This window comes from Oncorhynchus mykiss, chromosome 19 (genome assembly GCF_013265735.2).
Source record: "Oncorhynchus mykiss isolate Arlee chromosome 19, USDA_OmykA_1.1, whole genome shotgun sequence".
Lineage (NCBI taxonomy): Eukaryota > Metazoa > Chordata > Actinopteri > Salmoniformes > Salmonidae > Oncorhynchus > Oncorhynchus mykiss.
The window spans coordinates 51006017-51029631 of record NC_048583.1 but is presented as its reverse complement, the minus strand read 5'-3'; the positions used below and the strand labels follow the sequence as shown (position 1 = coordinate 51029631).

The 23615-nt window shown below is 46.3% G+C and overlaps 1 protein-coding gene across 1 annotated transcript in view; it reads left to right on the top strand.

Moving 5' to 3' along the window:
• The window catches only part of ush2a (Usher syndrome 2A (autosomal recessive, mild)), a 486438-nt gene that overhangs the window by 142150 nt on the left and 320673 nt on the right, over positions 1 to 23615 (top strand). The window contains exons 19-25 of the mRNA XM_036955034.1: positions 105 to 333; positions 890 to 1158; positions 5357 to 5632; positions 7240 to 7409; positions 11289 to 11433; positions 21939 to 22045; positions 22257 to 22380. Coding sequence (XP_036810929.1) covers positions 105 to 333; positions 890 to 1158; positions 5357 to 5632; positions 7240 to 7409; positions 11289 to 11433; positions 21939 to 22045; positions 22257 to 22380 — 1320 coding nt within the window. The remainder of the gene's footprint in view (positions 1 to 104; positions 334 to 889; positions 1159 to 5356; positions 5633 to 7239; positions 7410 to 11288; positions 11434 to 21938; positions 22046 to 22256; positions 22381 to 23615) is intronic.

Genomic DNA, 23615 nt, shown 5'->3' with positions numbered 1-23615 from the left:
ACACACACACACTGTATGTTGAAGACACGCACACGCACGCACACACACATGCACACACACACACACACACACACACACACATTCAAGTATTTTCTCTCTCCTAGGCCCTGTAACTTATGTGGACAGTGGTTTGTCTCCGTTCATGGATTATTCTTACCAGCTAGTAACGGCTAACGTTAACGGTCAGACGGTGAGTGTTCCGGTCAGTTACCAGACCCTGGCCGCCGCACCGGACCCTGACCATATCCTTCTGACTCTGGTGGGCCGACCAGGACCGACCACAGCCAACCTCAACTGGACCCGACCACAGAACACATCAGGTCCACAAGAGAGGTATGGACCAGTGGGCTGCTGAGGGGAGAACGGCTCTTAATAATGTCCGTAACGGAGCAGATGGAATGGCATCAAACACCTGGAAATCATGTGATGTAAATTTGATATATTTGATAGCGTTCCACTGATTCCACTCCAGTCATAACCACGAGCCTGTCCTCCCCAATTAAGGTGCCGCCAACCTCTTGTGGTATGGACCCAGTATTCTAAACCCCCTTTAGGTGTCCTATCTAACCTCAGTGGATAAATAAAGAGAAATACAGGGGGGCGGGGGGGGGGGTATTGAATCAGAGAGAGTGAGCAAGAGACTTGTATTGAAAAACACTTTCAATAGTGAATCCATTGAACATGATTGTTTGTCTAGGACTAAGCCTAATTTGTGTCCAGGAAACCAGCTCTTAAGAATTCTCAACCAGCTGAGTTGAGATGAGACTAGATGTTATTTTATGGTCTGTGAGTCCCTAACTGAAGGAGTAACATTGGCTGGTCAGTTATCATGGTCAAGTCATATTGACTAATAAACTAAACTGATCCCTCTCTCTGTGTGTTCCTGTAGGTTTGTGCTGACCTCAGTGGAGGCTGGTACTGGTAGGGAGCGGGTCCACTATACAGGTCTAGAGACCCAGGCTGCAGCCGCTGGCCTCTCCCCCTACACCCACTACAACCTCACCCTGCAGGCCTGTACTACTGGTGGGTGCACCTCCACCCCTCCCCTGCCCCTCCTCACTTCACCCAGCCCCCCACAGGGACAGCCCCCACCCAGGGTCAACACCACCGGACCGCACCAAATGGACGCAGCCTGGAACCCCCCCGTTCGTCCCAATGGTACGACCCGAATCGCCTCTTGATCTGTGTTCACAGACAACAGGAATGAAATTGAGAAGAACAAATAATTTTGAGAAGGAGGTACTATGGAGACTGTCCTATTAGGATGCTCCAAGAGAACACATGTTCAACTCCCCTTAACACTGTGTCCCTACAGTGTTCTCCTGGATCCAGGGCTTTGTACAGTCTCTATAAGGCTCTCTACCATATTAAGCCTGTGCAACCACCACACTAATGCTTTCTCAGTCATGGTTTAATTTACTGCATTACATTATATCGCTCCCCGAGGCACATTGAAACAAATGTACTTCTACCAGACATTATTATTCATGTCATTTCATATTCTGTTTTGAGTCGTCATTCAACCATGCCTACAACTAGAACTGCCATGATGGACTGGCTGTATTGAAACAAGACATGGGGGAAAAGAGTCATTGAAGTGCTAGTGTGATAGGGAACATTGGAGAAGAGAGAGAAAAGAGGGAGAATAGAAGTGTTTATTTCTATTGTGTTGTGATGCCTGCCTGTCCTCGGCTCAACCTTCTGTATTCATTCACTGCCTTGTTAACACTAATGAGCAATGTGGATACGATGCTGAGCTTTGATTCTCATGTGGATGAAGAGTCTCTCTGCTATAGAGTATTAGAATGGGATATGAGAATGCACTGGGCTGGTATTCATTCATTCTATTTTAGTATTGGCTGAAGACCTGTGGTTGATTAGTAGCTTACAGTATGGTACTGTAGTGATGCATACAGTATTGTATCTCCTTGTGTCCTACTAGTGCTGAGCAACTAACTGAAATTGCGGTTATTTTTCGGCTGTTAACCCAGAAGAGTCTAAGCCCTGTCTAAGCCGGGGGGATACTACTAAGCTATGTGGAATTGTTTTAAGAAGGTCATACCAAGGATCAATTTGCTATTTGATTTTTCAGACGAGTCTTGTGACGCCTGTGGGTGTGCTAGAGAAAAACAACCAACATGTACGTGTTCCTGAGAGTCTCATCTTTACAGTGGTTTTCTAGGCCAAACCGTTCAGACGCTACAGACGATTTTGTGAGAAGACCGATTTTCAGGATGTCTCATGGTCTGACAAATACCGCTCTATCTCTGTCACCTTTACCACAGATGTGGAAGTGTTAAGTGGGCAGGTGTGGAAGTGTCAAGTAGTTGGATGTGGAAGTGTTAAGTAGGCAGATGTGGAAGTGTTAAGTAGGCAGATGTGGAAGTGTTAAGTAGGCAGATGTGGAAGCGCTAAGTGGGCAGATGTGGAAGTGTTAAGTAGGCAGATGTGGAAGTGTTAAGTAGTTAGATGTGGAAGTGTTAAGTAGGCAGATGTGGAAGTGTTAAGTAGGCAGATGTGGAAGTGTTAGGTAGGCAGATGTGGAAGTGTTAAGTAGTTAGATGTGGAAGTGTTAAGTAGGCAGATGTGGAAGTGTTAAGTAGGCAGATGTGGAAGTGTTAGGTAGGCAGATGTGGAAGTGTTAGGTAGGCAGATGTGGAAGCGTTAAGTAGGCAGATGTGGAAGTGTTAAGTAGGCAGATGTGGAAGTGTTAAGTAGGCAGATGTGGAAGTGTTAAGTAGGCAGATGTGGAAGTGTTAAGTAGGCAGATGTGGAAGTGTTAAGTAGTTAGATGTGGAAGTGTTAAGTAGGCAGATGTGGAAGTGTTAAGTAGGCAGATGTGGAAGTGTTAGGTAGGCAGATGTGGAAGTGTTAGGTAGGCAGATGTGGAAGCGTTAAGTAGGCAGATGTGGAAGTGTTAAGTAGGCAGATGTGGAAGTGTTAAGTAGTTAGATGTGGAAGTGTTAAGTAGACAGATGTGGAAGTGTTAAGTAGGCAGATGTGGAAGTGTTAAGTAGGCAGATGTGGAAGTGTTAGGTAGGCAGATGTGGAAGTGTTAAGTAGTTAGATGTGGAAGTGTTAAGTAGGCAGATGTGGAAGTGTTAAGTAGTTAGATGTGGAAGTGTTAAGTAGACAGATGTGGAAGTGTTAAGTAGGCAGATGTGGAAGTGTTAAGTAGGCAGATGTGGAAGTGTTAAGTAGTTAGATGTGGAAGCGCTAAGTGGGCAGATGTGGAAGTGTTAAGTAGGCAGATGTGGAAGTGTTAAGTAGTTAGATGTGGAAGTGTTAAGTAGGCAGATGTGGAAGTGTTAAGTAGACAGATGTGGAAGTGTTAAGTAGGCAGATGTGGAAGTGTTAAGTAGGCAGATGTGGAAGTGTTAAGTAGGCAGATGTGGAAGTGTTAAGTAGGCAGATGTGGAAGTGTTAAGTAGGCAGATGTGGAAGTGTTAAGTAGGCAGATGTGGAAGTGTTAAGTAGGCAGATGTGGAAGTGTTAAGTGGGCAGATGTGGAAGTGTTAAGTAGGCAGATGTGGAAGTGTTAAGTAGTTAGATGTGGAAGTGTTAAGTAGGCAGATGTGGAAGTGTTAAGTAGGCAGATGTGGAAGTGTTAAGTAGGCAGATGTGGAAGTGTTAAGTGGGCAGATGTGGAAGTGTTAAGTAGGCAGATGTGGAAGTGTTAAGTAGTTAGATGTGGAAGTGTTAAGTAGGCAGATGTGGAAGTGTTAAGTAGGCAGATGTGGAAGTGTTAAGTAGGCAGATGTGGAAGTGTTAAGTAGGCAGATGTGGAAGTGTTAAGTGGGCAGATGTGGAAGCGCTAAGTGGGCAGATGTGGAAGCGTTAAGTAGGCAGATGTGGAAATGTTAAGTAGGCAGATGTGGAAGTGTTAAGTAGGCAGATGTGGAAGTGTTAAGTAGTTAGATGTGGAAGTGGTAAGTAGGCAGATGTGGAAGTGTTAAGTAGGCAGATGTGGAAGTGTTAAGTAGGCAGATGTGGAAGTGTTAAGTAGGCAGATGTGGAAGTGTTAAGTAGGCAGATGTGGAAGTGTTAAGTAGGCAGATGTGGAAGTGTTAAGTAGGCAGATGTGGAAGTGTTAAGTAGGCAGATGTGGAAGTGTTAAGTAGGCAGATGTGGAAGTGTTAAGTAGGCAGATGTGGAAGTGTTAAATGGGCAGATGTGGAAGTGTTAAGTGGGTGGAAGTGTTAAGTGGGCAGATGTGGAAGTGTTAAGTAGGCAGATGTGGAAGTGTTAAGTAGGCAGATGTGGAAGCGCTAAGTGGGCAGGTGTGGAAGTGTTAAGTAGGCAGATGTGGAAGTGTTAAGTGGGCAGATGTGGAAGCGTTAAGTGGGCAGGTGTGGAAGTGTTAAGTAGGCAGATGTGGAAGCGTTAAGTGGGCAGATGTGGAAGCGTTAAGTGGGCAGGTGTGGAAGTGTTAAGTGGGCAGATGTGGAAGTGTTAAGTGGGCAGATGTAGTGAATTGAGATGCATCCAATGCAAAAAATCAAATCAAGCCCGAACTGTGCGATGTAGTAGGGAGTTGTAGTTTCCAACAGGCCAATGTTCTACATAGGTTAGTACAGAAAACATGGTAATTAACTCAAATGACCATAATCCATTGCGCGAGTACTTGTCCGTGTTTCTTCTACGCCTGCTACATTGGGTTAGTGTGGGGAAGACACAGAAAGAAGAGACAGAAGAATGTGCGATCAAGAGGGATAGAGAGCAGTTGCTTCGAGAGGTATCTCTACCTGAAAATACAATCTAAGTGATTGATAGTTGGTATTCAGCAGGCATAAAAGTATGCCTTATTTATTTTGGAGAAGTACTAAAATAGGACTTTTGTCAGAAGCTCTATAGAGATGAGTTGATGACTTGGAATGAAATAATGAAGTCCTCAAATAAAACAAATGTAATATACGGCATCAACTGAAATATGTGATTGAAGTAAAGTAATGTGAATAAATGATGGTTAATGAGTGATAATCAGTAATGGACAGTCACTACTATTATGGGACTTTTAGATTGTTTTATTCTGTGTTGTTACATTATTCAACGCACATAATGTATAGTGCATTTAATGTCAAAAAATAGAAACCGAAGTAAAAAAACGTGATTATTTTTTAATTTACCCCCCAAAAAAATCCACTGTGTCCTAAATAGTGGTTATCTAACTTATTTTTAACTTTGATCAATATAATGTACTTTATCATTTCCTTGTGACCCACCTGGTATAAGAATATAGAACATTTCTGGCAATGAACAGGTCCTAATAGGAACTAGTCACAAGCTAACCCATCAATAACTGATTAATATGGAATTGAACATAATAAAATTGTCTCTTTTGTTTCTGCCTTCATAGGTGTTATTATAAGGTACGAGCTCTTCATACAAGGGCCAATGGAATCGCAGAACACCACAAGCCCCGCCCCAGAGCGTAGGGTGTTTGTGAGCAGTGGTTGGCTGGATCCCCGCCTCCCGTCTGACTCAGCCAAAGAGAGTGCTCTGCCTCCTCCCCAGAGCAGCGCCATAGTAACAGACCTGCAGGCCTTCTCCACCTATCAGTTGCGAGTTCTGACCGTCAACATGGCCGGGAGTGTGATATCAGACTGGACTACAGCTCGGACACAGGAGGGGGGTCAGTTAAACACACACACACAACAGCATACAAACACAAACAGTGACGAAAAAAGTAGAGAGAGCGTGATGTGAGCACTTGCAGAGAGAGAGAGTTCCTCTGGGGAGGCCTCTGGGTGTGTAGTTCTAGTATTTTTGTGACATAATGGTTGGTGGAAGTGAGGGAGGAGAGGGATAGGGAAGAGAGAGAGAGAGTTCCTCTGGGTGTGTAGTTATAGTAGTTTTGTGACATAATGGTTGGTGGAAGTGAGGGAGGAGAAGGATAGGGAAGAGAGAGAGAGAGTTCCTCTGGGTGTGTAGTTATAGTAGTTTTGTGATATAATGGTTGGTGGAAGTGAGGGAGGAGAAGGATAGGGAAGAGAGAGAGAGAGTTCCTCTGGGTGTGTAGTTCTAGTAGTTTTGTGACATAATGGTTGGTGGAAGTGAGGGAGGAGAAGGATAGGGAAGAGAGAGAGAGAGTTCCTCTGGGTGTGTAGTTATAGTAGTTTTGTGATATAATGGTTGGTGGAAGTGAGGGAGGAGAAGGATAGGGAAGAGAGAGAGAGAGTTCCTCTGGGTGTGTAGTTATAGTAGTTTTGTGACATAATGGTTGGTGGAAGTGAGGGAGGAGAGGGATAGGGAAGAGAGAGAGAGAGTTCCTCTGGGTGTGTAGTTATAGTAGTTTTGTGACATAATGGTTGGTGGAAGTGAGGGAGGAGAGGGATAGGGAAGAGAGAGACAGAGAAAAAGAGACAGGAAGGAGAGGGGTTTCTCATTAAGCATTATAATTCCAAAGAGATGATATGGCTCATTAGAACTAGACTGTGCCCCCAAAACAAAACTCGCAGCCCTCTGTCTGACTGTGTAATAGCCATGAATCACATTACACAACCTGTGTGTGTATGTGTGTGTGTGTGAGTGAGAGAGAGAGAGAGAGAGAGGGAGAGAGAGAGAGAGAGAGAGTGTTTGTGCACTCCTGCATGCGTGCGTGAATCGCATTAAACACCTAACACTAGGTGGCTTCAGAGATAAAGGAGAGATTGGAGAGATACGACGAGAGATGGGGAGATAGTGTGTGAGATAATAGGTGTTTCTAAATGTGTGAGGGTGGTCTGTGCTGTGCTGTGCTGTGCTTTCATTCAGAGGGCTGTGTGAGTGTTGACTGAGGCTTATTATGCCAGTACTCCTGAGCCATGTTGACAGCTCCATCACAAACATAAACACAAACGCTGCTCCACATTTGGATCAAACATGCAAATGGTATTTTACAGCTTGTGTTTGGAGTGGATTCTGTGCCCAGAGTTAACTTAACAAGCTCTCTCTCTCCCTCTCTCTGTCTCTCTCTCACTCTCTCTCTCTGCATTTCTGTGTTTCTGTCAGGGTAGCTGTGTCAAGTTTGTTGTGTGTTTTTTCAACCTGGCTGTGCTCCTATTTGTCAACATCCACCTGCTTCCACTGTTCATTAAATCCCTCCACAGCAGTTACACTGACGCAGTCAACGGAGTTACTATTATGGACACTGTGATTTAAGAGTACTTTCTGATAAAAGAAGAGATTGGAAGTAACGTGTGTGTGTGTGTGTGTGTGTGTGTGTGTGTGTGTGTGTCTGTGTGTGTGTGTGTTCCATAGCTCCGGAGTTCGTGGCTCCTCCTGAGGTGTCGGCGGTGTCATCCTCGTCCCTAAAGGTTGCGTGGAGGTCAGCGCGGGGTCAAGAGGCTAGAGGACAGGTCACTGAATACAGGGTGAACCTGGTCACAGAGCAGAGGTCCAACCCATACGCACCACCTGTTATCACACAGGTAACATACTTAAACAATAAATAGGTACACATGCTTCTCCCTCATTCCTAGATTTCCTGAAAATGTCTTGGCCCTAAATCATCTTAGAAAAATAGATAGACATTCGAAACAGCACTACTTCTGCATTCCCTTAGAAAAACACATACTATATCATTGCACAGATAGGAGTGTTCTCATCGGCTCAAACATAGATGTCCCTCCTCAGGTATAGCGACTCTAAAGTGTATGATGTCACACCACCTACATGGCTAAACCCATCATGCATTGCCCTATGTCAGTGTATCACCTCTGACTCCCTCCGGCTGGAGGTTCAACGAGCGTTGCTTCTCCTCAGCAGTAGTTTTATCTAGCTCTTCGTCGGGGTGATAGTAGTGTGTTGAGGTGCAGGGTCTACCAACTGAGCTCCACGCTCTACCAACTGAGCTCCACGCTCTACCATCTGAGCTCCACGCTCTACCAACTGAGCTCCACGCTCTACCAACTGAGCTCCACGCTCTACCAACTGAGCTCCATGCTCTACCAACTGAGCTCCACGCTCTACCAACTGAGCTCCACGCTCTACCAACTGAGCTCCACGCTCTACCATCTGAGCTCCACGCTCTACCAACTGAGCTCCACGCTCTACCAACTGAGCTCCACGCTCTACCAACTGAGCTCCACGCTCTACCAACTGAGCTCCACGCTCTACCAACTGAGCTCCACGCTCTACCAACTGAGCTCCACGCTCTACCAACTGAGCTCCGTGCTCTACCACCTGAGCTCCACGCTCTACCACCTGAGCGCCGTGCTCTACCACCTGAGCTCCGTGCTCTACCACCTGAGCTCCACGCTCTACCAACTGAGCTCCATGCTCTACCAACTGAGCTCCACGCTCTCTACCACCTGAGCTCCACGCTCTACCACCTGAGCGCCGTGCTCTACCACCTGACCTCCGTGCTCTACCACCTGAACTCCGTGCTCTACCAACTGAGCTCCGTGCTCTACCACCTGAGCTCCGGGCTCAACTGAGTTCCATGCTCTCCTCTACTTGAGCTCCATGCCCTACCAACTGAGCACTGTGATCTACCAACTGAGCTCCATGCTCTACCACCTGAGCTCCATGCTCTACCACCTGAGCTCCATGTTCTACCACCTCAGCTCCATAATCTACCAACTGAGCTCCATGCTCTCTACCACCTGAGCTCCATGCTCTACCACCTGAGCTCCGTGCTCCACCACCTGAGCGTGCTCTACCAACTGAGCTCCATGTTCTACCAACTGAGCTCCACGCTCTACCAACTGAGCTCCACGCTCTACCAACTGAGCTCCGCGCTCTACCAACTGAGCTCCGTGCTCTACCACCTGAGCTCCACGCTCTACCACCTGAGCGCCGTGCTCTACCACCTGAGCTCCGTGCTCTACCACCTGAGCTCCACGCTCTACCAACTGAGCTCCACGCTCTACCAACTGAGCTCCACGCTCTCTAACCACCTGAGCTCCACGCTCTACCAACTGAGCGCCGTGCTCTACCACCTGACCTCCGTGCTCTACCACCTGAACTCCGTGCTCTACCAACTGAGCTCCGTGCTCTACCACCTGAGCTCCGGGCTCAACTGAGTTCCATGCTCTCCTCTACCTGAGCTCCATGCCCTACCAACTGAGCACTGTGATCTACCAACTGAGCTCCATGCTCTACCACCTGAGCTCCATGCTCTACCACCTGAGCTCCATGTTCTACCACCTCAGCTCCATGCTCTACCAACTGAGCTCCATGCTCTCTACCACCTGAGCTCCATGCTCTACCACCTGAGCTCCGTGCTCCACCACCTGAGCGTGCTCTACCAACTGAGCTCCATGTTCTACCACCTGAGCTCCATGCTTTACCACCTGAGCTCCGTGCTCTACCACCTGAGCTCCGTGCTCTACCACCTGAGCTCCGTGGTCTACCACCTGAGCTCTGTGCTCTACCACCTGAGCTCCGTGCTCTACCACCTGAGCTCCACGCTCTACCACCTGAGCTCCGTGCTCTACCACCTGAGCTCCGTGCTCTACCACCTGAGCTCCGTGCTCAACCAACTGAGCTCCACGCTCTACCAACTGAGCTCCACGCTCTACCAACTGAGCTCCACGCTCTACCAACTGAGCTCCACGCTCTACCAACTGAGCTCCACGCTCTACCAACTGAGCTCCGTTCTCTACCACCTGAGCTCCATGCTCTACCAACTGAGCTCCACGCTCTATCAACTGAGCTCCACGCTCTACCAACTGAGCTCAATGCTCTACCAACTGAGCTCCACGCTCTACCAACTGAGCTCCATGCTCTACCAACTGAGCTCCATGCTCTACCAACTGAGCTCCATGCTCTCTACCACCTGAGCTCCACGCTCTACCACCTGAGCGCCGTGCTCTACCACCTGAGCTCCGTGCTCTACCACCTGAGCTCCGTGCTCTACCAACTGAGCTCCGTGCTCTACCACCTGAGCTCCGGGCTCAACTGAGTTCCATGCTCTCCTCTACCTGAGCTCCGTACTCCACCAACTGAGCGTGCTCTACCAACTGAGCTCCATGTTCTACCACCTGAGCTCCATGCTCTACCACCTGAGCTCCGTGCTCTACCACCTGAGCTCCGTGCTCTACCACCTGAGCTCCATATTCTTCCACCTGAGCTCCATGTTCTTCCACCTGAGCTCCATGCTCTCTACCACCTGAGCTCCATGCTCTACCACCTGAGCTCCGTGCTCTACCACCTGAGCTCCGTGCTCTACCACCTGAGCTCCATGCTCTACCACCTGAGCTCCATGCTCTACCACCTGAGCTCCATGCTCTACCACCTGAGCTCTGTGCTCTACCACCTGAGCTCCGTGCTCTACCACCTGAGCTCCGTGCTCTACCACCTGAGCTCCATGCTCTACCACCTGAGCTCTGTGCTCTACCACCTGAGCTCCGTGCTCTACCACCTGAGCTCCACGCTCTACCAACTGAGCTCCACGCTCTACCAACTGAGCTCCACGCTCTACCAACTGAGCTCCACGCTCTACCAACTGAGCTCCACGCTCTACCACCTGAGCTCTGTGCTCAACTGAGTTCCATGCTCTCCTCCACCTGAGCTCCATGCTCTACCAACTGAGCTCCACGCTCTATCAACTGAGCTCCACGCTCTACCAACTGAGCTCAATGCTCTACCAACTGAGCTCCACGCTCTACCAACTGAGCTCCATTTTCTACCAACTGAGCTCCATGCTCTCTACCACCTGAGCTCCACGCTCTACCACCTGAGCTCCGTGCTCTACCACCTGAGCTCCGTGCTCTACCAACTGAGCTCCGTGCTCTACCACCTGAGCTCCGGGCTCAACTGAGTTCCATGCTCTCCTCTACCTGAGCTCCATGCCCTACCAACTGAGCACCGTGCTCTATCAACTGAGCTCCATGCTCTACCACCTGAGCTCCATGCTCTACCACCTGAGCTCCATGTTCTACCACCTGAGCTCCATGCTATACCAACTGAGCTCCATGCTCTCAACCACCTGAGCTCCATGCTCTACCACCTGAGCTCCGTACTCCACCAACTGAGCGTGCTCTACCAACTGAGCTCCATGTTCTACCACCTGAGCTCCATGCTCTACCACCTGAGCTCCGTGCTCTACCACCTGAGCTCCGTGCTCTACCACCTGAGTTCCATATTCTTCCACCTGAGCTCCATGCTCTACCACCTGAGCTCCATGCTCTACCACCTGAGCTCCATGCTCTACCACCTGAGCTCTGTGCTCTACCACCTGAGCTCCATGTTCTTCCACCTGAGTTCCATGCTCTACCAACTGAGCCATACAGGACCACAAGTGTGTGTAGGGGGCCTATAACATCACTCTGATCCTCTGTGTGTGTGTGTCTTTCTTGTCGCAGGTGCTGTATGTAGCCAGTCCATCAGAGCGTGTGTATGTAGCAGAAGGACTAGAGGCCTACAGGAGATATGACTTCACTGTGACTCTGTGTACCTCACTGGGCTGTGTGACCAGCCTGCCTGCCTCCGGACAAACACTACCTACAGGTAACACATACACACACACACACACACACACACACAAACTGAACACTACCAACTGGTAACCCACTCATTATAACACCAGAGATAAATATCATCCAATTCTTTATTTATTTATACCACACTGCTCAGAAATACTCCAGTGTACTCCAGCAGTATACTCCCATACAGTGTCTCTGTTTATGGAGTTGTAGATCATGATTGTTGCTGGTTAAACCTGACCACATGTATGTATTGTCCCAGTTATGGAGGTGTAGAATAGCAGGTCAGTTACATATTAAGAGACTATAATGGAGTGTGTCTGTCAGGGAACGAACTACCTCTGGATGAGAGAGGGGGATGGAAAGAAAGCAACGAAGGGAGAGAAAAAGTAGGGAGAGAGTGAAGAAGCAAAGAAGAGAGTGAGGGAGAGGGAAGACAGGGTTCACACACACACATACACACACATACATACACACTCACTCACTCAGACTCACACATACATGCACTCAATCCCGCACGCACGCACTCACACAAACACACTCACACAGACGTTCACATACATACACACACACTCTCATACACATACACTCACACATACATGCACTCAATCACGCACTCACTCACTCACATATTCAAACACTCACACACACACTCACTCACTCACGCACGCACGCACACACACACATGCACTCACTAACTCACTAAATTCACTCACTCAGTATTTCAGTCGAGACACTGGTGTAACCAGGGGGGAAATTCATTGTACACGGCAGTAAAAACAATTTACTGTTAATTACAAGGAGAAAAATGTGGCATAGCGCACACCCCCTGTTGGCCATGAATCATACACACACACACACACACACACACACACACACACACACACACACACTGTTACACACACACATTCTGTCACACACATGTGTGTGCGGGCCACTGCCATAGATTTATTACCAATATGGAAGTAGGATGAATTAGCCTCCTTTTTTAATAACTGAGACACAAATCACCGGGCCTGGGACGAGCTCTAATTGATCAGCTTTGTGTGATGGGCACACACACACACAGTGCCGCTGCACAGCTCTAACATATGGTCTGGGCTGACACACACATATTCATCCATATGCTCACACATGTTCACCGTTTGGTCCGTTTCTACTCCGTGTGGTACTTTGTTTGTGTGTTTTGTTTACGTCTTGAAGATGTGAGAATGTGTTTCTCTCAGGTGCAGGAATACAGCATGCTTTAACATATTAATATACATCATGGTGTTGGTTTCGACTTCATTTGAATGATTCCAAGGTTTTTAAATGTAGAAATCTAGATTATATGGCATTTTTTGTGTTTTAAACTGTACAGTCACAAAATCACCCCATATTGTGTTTAGGAATGAACATGTTTATATCTATTGGTCAACATACACTGGTGCGTCAATCTAAGTAACATAATGAAAAAATCCAGATCAAAATCTGTCCGCATCTGGGGTGAAAGGTGACAGAGCTAGAGCGGTGTTGGTCGATAATCGGTCTTCTCACAAAAACATCTGTAGTTCTACATCTGTTTTCTACATCTATTTATCCTACGGTTCTGACTTTGTGTACAGGGAGAATACTGTAAGAACGGCCCATGTTCTGCTTTCTGTCGCTGTACATTTCAGAAGTGCCGGAAGTTTACATACACTTCGGTTGGAGTCATTAAAACTCGTTTTTCAACCACTACATAACATTTCTTGTTAACAAACTATAGTTTTGGCAAGTCGGTTAGGACATCTACTTTGTGCATGACAGGTCATTTTTCCAACAATTGTTTACAGACAGATTATTTCACTCTATCACAATTCCAGTGGGTCAGAAGTTTACATACACTAAGTTGACTGTGCCTTTAAACAGCTTGGAAAATGATGTTGTCATGGCTTTAGAAGCTTCTGATAGGCTAATTGACATCATTTGAGTCAATTGGAGGTGTACCTGTGGATGTATTTTAAGGCCTACCTTGCTTGACATCATGGGAAAATCAAAAGAAATCAGCCAAGACCTCAGAAAAAAAATTGTAGACCTCCACAAGTCTAGTTCATCCCTAGGAGCAATTTCCAATTGCCTGAAGGTACCACGTTCATCTGTACAAACAATAGTACACAAGTATAAACACCATGGGACCACATAGCCGTCATACCGCTCATTAAGGAGAGGCGTTCTGTCTCCTAGAGATAAACGTACTTTGGTGTGAAAAGTGCAAGTCAATCTCAGAGCAACAGCAAAGGACCTTGTGAAGATGCTGGAGGAAACAAAGTATCTATATCCTCAGTAAAACGAGTCCTATATCGACATAACCTGAAAGGCCGCTCAGCAAGGTTGAAGCCACTGCTCCAAAACCGCCATAAAAAAGCCAGACTATGGTTTACAACTGCAAGTGGGGACAAATATCGTACTTTTTGGAAAAATTATTAAACAAAAATAGAACTGTTTGGTCATAATGACCATTGTTGTGTTTGGAGGAAAAAGGGGGAGGCTTGCAAGCCGAAGAACACCATCCCAACCGTGAAGCACGGAGGTGGCAGCATCATGTTGTGGGGGTGCTTTGCTGCAGGAGGGACTGGTGCACTTCACAAAATAGATGGCATCATGAGGGTGGAAAATTATGTAGATATATTGAAGCAACATATCAAGACATCAGTCAGGAAGTTAAAGCTTGGTTGCAAATGGGTCTTCCAAATGGACAATGACCCCAAGCATACTTCCACAGTTGTGGCAAAATGGCTTCAGGACAACAAAGTCAAGGTATTGGAGTAGCCATCACAAAGCCCTGACCTCAATCCTATACAATATTTGAGGGCAGAACTGAAAAAGCGTGTGCAAGCAAGGAGGCCTTACAAACCTGACTCAGCTCTGTCAGGAGAAATGGGCCAAAATTCACCCAACTTAGTGTGGGAAGCTTGTGGAAGGCTACCCAAAACGTTTGACCCAAGTTAAACCATTTTAAAGGCAATGCTACCAAATACTAATTGAGTGTATGTAAACTTCTGACCAACTGGAAATGTGATGAAAGAAATAAAAGCTGAAATAAATCATTCTCTCTACTATTATTCTGACATTTAACATTGTTAAAATATAGTGGTGATCCTAACTGACCTAAGGAATTCTGAAAAACTGAGTTTAAATGTGTTTGGCTAACGTGTACGTAAACTTATACTTCAACTGTAGTTATATTGACTACGTCCGTCGTCGCTCGCTCATTAATGTCTTAATCAAAATTACGGATCTCCTCTTATCCGCATATGCCATAGTTTGTACATCTCAATTGTCAGTAGAAACCACATATCAGCTATGTTTTTTTAAAGGCAGTAAATGATGCTGAATAAACAGTTTCGCTGCCAGACAAGGCTCTGCTGAAAGCCAGGTGTAGCGGTGGTAAGGATTCACTCCATGGTGCTGAAAAGAAAGCACTGCTGTTTGGACAGCTTTATGTAGTTCCTAACAGTTTGTCACCGTTATAGTGCAATTCATGTATTGTTTAGTGTTGTGTAGTTTCTTTGTTGACATGCAACTAAAATAATTTTGGGGAGTTTGGCCCACCAAGATTTACATGCTAAAATCGCCACAGAGTATGACCCCCCCACCCCCCGGCTTAGACTCTGAAGAATGGATTGTAGTTAGACGATTCTGCACTAATTGTCTGATCAAAACTTCCCGTTCACACATACTAACACACACAGACAAACGAATACACACACACTCACACACACGCAGACAGACAAACGAACCCAACCTGTTGGTTTGAAGCATCCAAGACTGTCTGTGCCATTACCCATGTTGTGATTGTCTTGTGCCAGACCTTAATGTTGATGATAGCCATTTATCCATCCTTTACCCAGGTTTTTACGACTGTTTAGACACACAATCCACATATTACCCAGACACACCATTACACAGAATAACCATCTGTCCAGATGGAGGAGACGGCATCTGCTTAGATGCTTTTATCTCACTCAAATTCTATTTGATTCTGTCATTACACACATCCACCCACAGTAAATGAACCTAGTTGGTCTTAGAGAGGAGTGAGTTGTGGGGTGTGGTGTGTAAACAGTAAGTAAGGGCCTTAATGGTTACCGAGTAGAACATTATTTTGGCGTCTCCCAAAGCACTCTGGGATAAGAAGGCAGACAGAGGAGAAGAAAGAGCATTGCTCAACCCCCCCCCCCCCTCTCTTTCTCTCTCGCTTCATATCTTCTTTACTCCCTCCAACTATCAGTGGAAGCTGTCCGTGTCTCTCTTATATAAAGTGTGTTTTGCACATAATTAAGAATTTCTTATACATATTTAAAGGAATTTCACCAGATTACATTTCCTTATGTAACTCTAAATCTAAAAATGAATTAAATTAGGAGGAAGAAAGATGTAAGGATGTCTGCATGCGTGTGTGTGAGTCTGTGTGTGTAAAGCCCTCAGCACTCCTCCAGAGCAGACTCTCACCACCAGAGCAGACTCTCACCACCAGAGCAGACTCTCACCACCAGAGCAGACTCTCACCACCAGAGCAGACTCTCACCTCCAGAGCAGACTCTCACCTCCAGAGCAGACTCTCACCACCAGAGCAGACTCTCACCTCCAGAACAGACTCTCACCACCAGAGCAGACTCTCACCCCCAGAGCAGACTCTCACCACCAGAGCAGACTCTCACCACCAGAGCAGACTCTCACCACCAGAGCAGACTCTCACCTCCAGAGCAGACTCTCACCTCCAGAGCAGACTCTCACCACCAGAGCAGACTCTCACCTCCAGATCAGACTCTCACCTCCAGAGCAGACTCTCACCTCCAGAGCAGACTCTCACCACCAGAGCAGACTCTCACCTCCAGAGCAGACTCTCACCACCAGAGCAGACTCTCACCTCCAGAGCAGACTCTCACCTCCAGAGCAGACTCTCCCCCCAGAGCAGACTCTCACCACCAGAGCAGACTCTCACCACCAGAGCAGACTCTCACCTCCAGAGCAGACTCTCACCTCCAGAGCAGACTCTCCCCCCAGAGCAGACTCTCACCCCCAGAGCAGACTCTCACCCCCAGATCAGACTCTCACCCCCAGATCAGACTCTCACCCCCAGATCAGACTCACCACCAGAGCAGACTCTCACCACCAGAGCAGACTCTCCCCCCAGAGCAGACTCTCACCCCCAGAGCAGACTCTCACCCCCAGATCAGACTCTCACCCCCAGAGCAGACACTCACCACCAGAGCAGACTGTCACCACCAGAGCAGACTCTCACCTCCAGAGCAGACTCTCACCACCAGAGCAGACTGTCACCCCCAGATCAGACTCTCACCCCCAGAGCAGACTCTCACCCCCAGAGCAGACACTCACCACCAGAGCAGACTCTCACCACCAGAGCAGACTCTCACCACCAGAGCAGACTCTCACCCCCAGAGCAGACTCTCACCACCAGAGCAGACACTCACCACCAGAGCAGAGTCTCACCCCCAGAGCAGACTCTCACCACCAGAGCAGACTCTCACCCCCAGAGCAGACTCTCACCACCAGAGCAGACTGTCACCACCAGAGCAGACTCTCACCACCAGAGCAGACTCTCACCACCAGAGCAGACTGTCACCACCAGAGCAGAGTCTCACCCCCAGAGCAGACTGTCACCACCAGAGCAGAGTCTCACCCCCAGAGCAGACTCTCACCACCAGAGCAGACTCTCACCACCAGAGCAGACTGTCACCACCAGAGCAGAGTCTCACCCCCAGAGCAGACTCTCACCATCAGAGCAGACTGTCACCACCAGAGCAGACTCTCACCACACGGTATTGATCAGGTTGGATTGTGAATCAGTTGCTGACGGTAATGTTTAATGTATCCTACATCCATAAAGACTTGCTCTACAAGCCTAGCCAGACCCTACCACACACACACACACACACACACACACACACACACACACATACGGCACATTGACGTGAACCCTGCTATGCATATTTCTCTCCTCGGGAAGCCTGGGGATAATTATGCATAAATCAATAGTTGTGCTGCTCCAGAGATATATTTCAGCGGTATTACAGTGCATGTAGACCGGGGATGATCCGAAGACCCATAAAGGATGTCAGCTAGTGTAAAAACACAAAACACTCCTCCGGGCCTGATAATTGTTCCCCAGAACTGTGTGTGTGTCTGCCCTGGGAGCGCTGTGGTGATTTAGCTGCTTCATTAACATGTTGAAGGCAATATTAACCTTAGTGTTGGACTGTTAACCTTGTTGTCAGAGCGTCATAGAGTGGAGAGGGGGCAGAGAGGATGACAGGAGGAGAGGAGAGACCAAGTGGCTTTTGTCAACCCTTATGTGGCTGCCTCGAGGTAAATACATGGCAGCATATTAGCATCGCATAGTAGTCACTCACATATACACACACACACACACACGCAAACAAACATGCACACAGGCATGCAAACACACACACACGCACACACACACACAAAAACACACACGCAAACAAACATACACACAGGCATGCAAACACACACATGTGCACACACGCACACACACACACGCACACAAACATACACACAGGCATGCAAAGACACACACACACGTGCACACACCACACACACACACACACACACACACACACACACACACACAGTACATACATACATACACATAAACACACACAGGCACGCACACACACACAGGAACACACACAAAGCCCATTATTCTTTAAGAAATTCTTCAAGCTCTGTAGGGCTGTCCCCATTTAGTTGACTAGTTGATTGTTTGTTCGATAGGCTGTTGGTTGACCGAGATTTCTTTAGTCGAGCAGTTGCAAAAACATTTTTTTTCATGGTGCTCAAGACACCTGTCTGATTCACGCCTGTCTGAGTGGACTAATCCATGGCGGAGGCAACGGGGAGGGCACAGTCCATCACAAGACACCTGTCTGATTCACGCCCGTCTGAGTGGACTAATCCATGGCGGAGGCCACGGGGAGGGCACAGTCCATCACAAGACACCTGTCTGATTCACCCCTGACTGAGTGGACTCATCCATGACGGAGGCCACGGGGAGGGCACAGTCCATCACAAGACACCTGTCTGATTCACGCCTGTCTGAGTGGACTAATCCATGGCGGAGGCCACGGGGAGGGCACAGTCCATCACAAGACACCTGTCTGATTCACGCCTGTCTGAGTGGACTAATCCATGGCGGCGGCCACGGGGAGGGCACAGTCCATCACAAGACACCTGTCTGATTCACCCCTGTCTGAGTGGACTAATCCATGGCGGAGGCCACGGGGAGGGCACAGTCCATCACAAGACACCTGTGTGATTCACGCCTGTCTAAGTGGACTAATCCATTGCGGAGGCCACGGGGAGGGCACAGTCCATCACAAGACACTAGATACTGAAATTGTATATGGTTATATTATGTAAAAACAAATGGTGCAACACTAATAAATCTAATATTTTATAAGAAATGCGCTTTCTCCATCGTTGGATAAGGTTGCTGTCCGCGGTTCTGAAACACAATCTTCAGTACGCCGTAGAATTGCTGCCTTTCCCTATGTTGCTTTGTGCATAATAGCAGTTAACCAGTATATTGGGATGGAGAACAATGTGGCGGAGGCAGCAGCAGGAACGAGGAAACAAGCCTTGCCTTAGTTTAATTGTCTAAGAAAAGTTAGGAGAGAGGAAACCCCAACTTAATTAGGTCTATAATCAATATCCTAACTGTTCAATGTACCTGGCTTTATAAATCATCCATATATATCTACAGAAATAAGACAGATCTTTCTTGCCTGTTTGAGTGTTTGACTCTTTTTAATCTTTGCTATGCTGTAATAAAGGCTTTACAAAAAAATCATTGTTAGAACAGACTGGTATTACTTATAAATGATTTAGTGTTGTATACACTGCTCCAAACAGGCAGAACAATGATATTGTAATCCAACAACACCAGTTTGTCCTCACGGAGCTCTCGCTCTTATAGCCTCCCTTTTCTTGATCTCCTTCTTACTGTTACTATTATAATGATGATGATCATAACAGTAAGTCATGTTGTCATTAGTGGTCTTTGTATAGTATCCTTGTATAACCATCAAGCTGGAGGCCTAGAAGTGACTATTCTTTAGTCTTCATACCGTAACTTACTTAGGCCTATATTTCAATATATAGGCTACTGTATCAATCAATCAATCAATAATTCGTTCATGCCATCACACAGCCTAAAAGACATGAATGCTTTGAAATGCTATCAAGCATTTTAGTTTTTTAATTAAATAACAAAAGGAAGCTTTGAATAATTAGCCTAAACAATAAATAAATGCATGCAACTAGTCTGGTGTAATAAAGGCTTTGTTTTTAGTCTGGTGTAATAAAGGCTTTGTTTTTAGTCTGGTGTAATAAAGGCTTTGTTTTTAGTCTGGTGTAATAAAGGCTTGTTTTTTTTTTGTATCTTGTTAGAACAGACTCTCAGGTACACTTATTCATTAAGTGTTTTTTACACTGTCTACTGTATATATGGAAAAATAAGTTTCAACATTTCGATTGGTCTTTAGCTCTGAAGCCCTAAAGGTTTTGAGGATCTTGGCTAGACAGCCATTTTCAAGTCTTGACATAGATTTTCACGCAGATTTAAGTCAAAACTTTAACTTGGCCGCTCGGAAACATTCACTGTCTTCTTGGTAAGCAATTTAAGTGTAGATTTGGCTTTGTGTTGTAGGTTATTGTCCTGCTGACAGTTGAATTCATCTCCCAGTGTCTGGTGTAAAGCAGACTGAAGCAGGTTTTCCTCTAGGAAAATGCCTGTGCTTGGCTCCATCCCGTTTCTTTTTATCCTGAAAAACTCCCCAATCTTTGCCGATGTCAAGCATACCCATAACATGATGCAGCCACCACCATGCTTGGATCATAAGGAGGCAGTTACTCAGTGCTGTGCTGTGTGGGATTTGCCCCAAATATAAGGCTTAGCATTTAGGCCAAAACATTTATTCCTTCTCCATGTTTTTTGTTGCAGTATAACTTTAGTTCCTTGTTGCATACAAGATGCATGTTTTGGAATAGTTGTATTTTTTATATTTGTATTCTACTTTTCATTCTGTCATGTTGGTTATTATTGTGGAGTAACTACAATCTTGTTGATCCATCCTTAGTTTTTTCCCTTCACAAACAATGAACTCTGTAGCTGTTTTAAAGTCACTCCTGGCCTCATAGTAACACTCCTGAGCAGTTTCATTCCTGTCCTGCAGCTCAGCTCAGAAGGATGACTGTGTCTTTGATGTGTCTGGGTGGTTTAATACATCATCCACAGCATCAGTATTAACTTGACCATGCTTAAAGAGATATTCACTGTCTGATTTGTTATTGTTACCCATCTACCAATCACTGGCATTCTTTATGAGGCTTTCGAAAAGCTGGTCTTTGTAGTTTAATCTGTGCTTGAAATTCAACACTTTCTAATTTAGGCGTGTTAATGAAAAGAGATTAATACCTTTGCAACAACATTTGAGTTAATTACATTTTAAAAATACTTTAATATTATGAAGTATTTTGTATAGATCAATGAGCAAAACCCCCACAATTAAATTAATTTAAATCCCACTTTAATGCAACAAAATGTTTAAAAAACCAAGGGAGTGAATACTGCTGATAAGAAAAGGGAGAAATCACTGAAGATGTTTAAATGCGACCAGCCACTGAACCAAATTCTGGAGACACTGTCCTACTTGCCGATTCTATAGTAAAGAAAAAACACAGAACATATCACTACCAGCTCCTCTCTCTAGCGTATGTTCTGAGGGGTAACATACAAGATAAATGTTCCACAGAGGCTTCACAAAAATCCTATTAAAGGAGAGGGAATAATTTTGTAATGATATCAGAATTTCCATTATACAGACTCTATGGTTATTGATTGGCTGTCATTTATGGTGCCTTGACTGAGATGGGCTAGGAAGACAAGACATCCACCTCCATTTACCAGCTTTATTAGGCCTGTGTGTGTGTGTGTGTGTGTGTGTGTGTGTGTGTGTGTGTGTGTGTGTGTGTGTGTGTGTGTGTGTGTGTGTGTGTGTGTGTGTGTGTGTGTGTGTGTGTGTGTGTGTGTGTGTGTGTGTGTGTGCGTGCGTGTGTGCATCCGCGTGTGTGCGCGCGTGTGTGCAGGTGTCACTCCTGGATAATTCACTCCTCTAGCTCATATGTGGGACCATCTACACCACAGCACATGCATGACGCTGAGATGTTAATGCACAGCTGTCTTTTATAACCCTCCATCTCTCCACTCGTTTAGTTATTTTATCGCTTTAACCTGTTATCAGACGAGCAGACTCTCTGAGATGGATAATTACTGTAAGGGAGTCTTTGTCTAAGAGACTGCTGAACAACACACCCGTTTAAGCTTAGATCTACAAATTGAAGTACTTAAAAGCAGCATACATGTACCCTCCTCTTGTCGCAGGCTTTGTACAAGGTAGTTACTTTTCTTCTCCTTCACTTTAATCATTATCTCTTTACTCTCTCTCCCCTCCCTCCCATCTCTAGCTCCAGCAGGTCTTGCTCCCCCCAGGTTGAGGCCAGTACATGGAACACTGATGGAGGTGACCTGGGACCCCCCATCTCAGCCCCACGGACCCCCACCACTCTACCAGGTCTTTCTGTCTGTCCGCCTTTCTGTCAGATACTCTCATAACCAACTACAGAGAGACATTATTGTTTAAATTCCTTTAAAACATATTTGTACGTACATATGTGTTGTGATACTTCCACTTTGTGTCACGCCTCATCTTGCTGTTATAGAGCCTACGTAATCAAACCCAGAGAGTAACTTCTACTGTTACATTTCAACCCGAACTCCGTCAGGTGGAGCGAACCGACCTCTCTCTCTCTGACCCCCGTGACCTCGTCGTTAGGGGGGCGATGTTTCCCGGCAACGGTTACCACCGGTTCCCCAGTGACACACTACCGGTCAACAGCGACTTCACAGGTACGTGGCGACTGTAGATGCACACACACACACACACACACACACACACACACACACACACACACACACACACACACACACACACACACACACACATACTGTACACACACACAGTAATATTGGAGTATCTACATCTTTGTGTAAGAGCACAGCAAAATGAATAGTTGGTACATTATAAAACACATAAAAATACATATAGTTTATCACTTGTTTAGAGTTGTTCTGTATATGTTCAGACTGAAACAGTATTTCTGTGGAAGAGTCCCAGCTAAGTGAATGACTTCCACATGAGACAGAGGACAATTACACCACTGTTTACTCACATAATTGGAGAACTGAGCTCCAAATCAAAACATGTTCTGCTTCATCTGCAAACCCAACCAAAACATCCCCAGTCGGCCATTTGTTTCAATTATATTATATATGTTTTAATTGGCTCTTATGCTAATCAAATAGATTCGCTACCAAAGCATCCGGTTGATTCACCCAGCAATGTTACAGGTGGGGAAATTAAAAGCCGTCATCTTGTTTTCTCCTTCCTTGTTTGAGGGATTTCTAACATTGTTTTTACTTAGAGTTTCTCCTCAAATGCCCAAATCCTTACTCACGGTCAAATCTGGCACACTGGTCACCTCTCACTCTGGCATCACTGTGGCATCACCTTAGCAGACTGTGTGTGTTCGTGTGTGTGTCTCCAGCACAGTGTTCACTATTAGACCTCACGTTCAGCATCTCTCCCCTCCCTAGTTCTACAGGTCCAGTAAACTATCAGAGAAATCTGTCTATATTTGTATGAATAGACCACCAGTTACTCCTTAGTCCCTCTGCAGTGTAGGACATTAATGCATCCTGCATATCATATCATAAAGTAATGGTAGAACCTGCTGACCGAGCCTGGTGTGGAGATGGCACGGCCATCTGCCCTTAACTCTATTAGCGTCTAGCAGCTATTTCCCCTTTTCTCCTTCAATTATGACGCAGGATAAATCTTTATAAATCAGGACCAGGCTTCAGTCCTGCTGCCGCTAATTGATCAATGGCCACAGTCAGAAAAGGAGTCTCGTCCTTGGGCCCCACGCCACGCCATTAAACACACATACACACATAAGCGCACACACGCGCAAAAACACAAACCCATACACATACAAGTGCATACACACACACACCCACCCTAATGAAGAGGCACAAACCAGAACAATCACCTCACACACTCCCAGATTAGCTCTGTTTGAGAT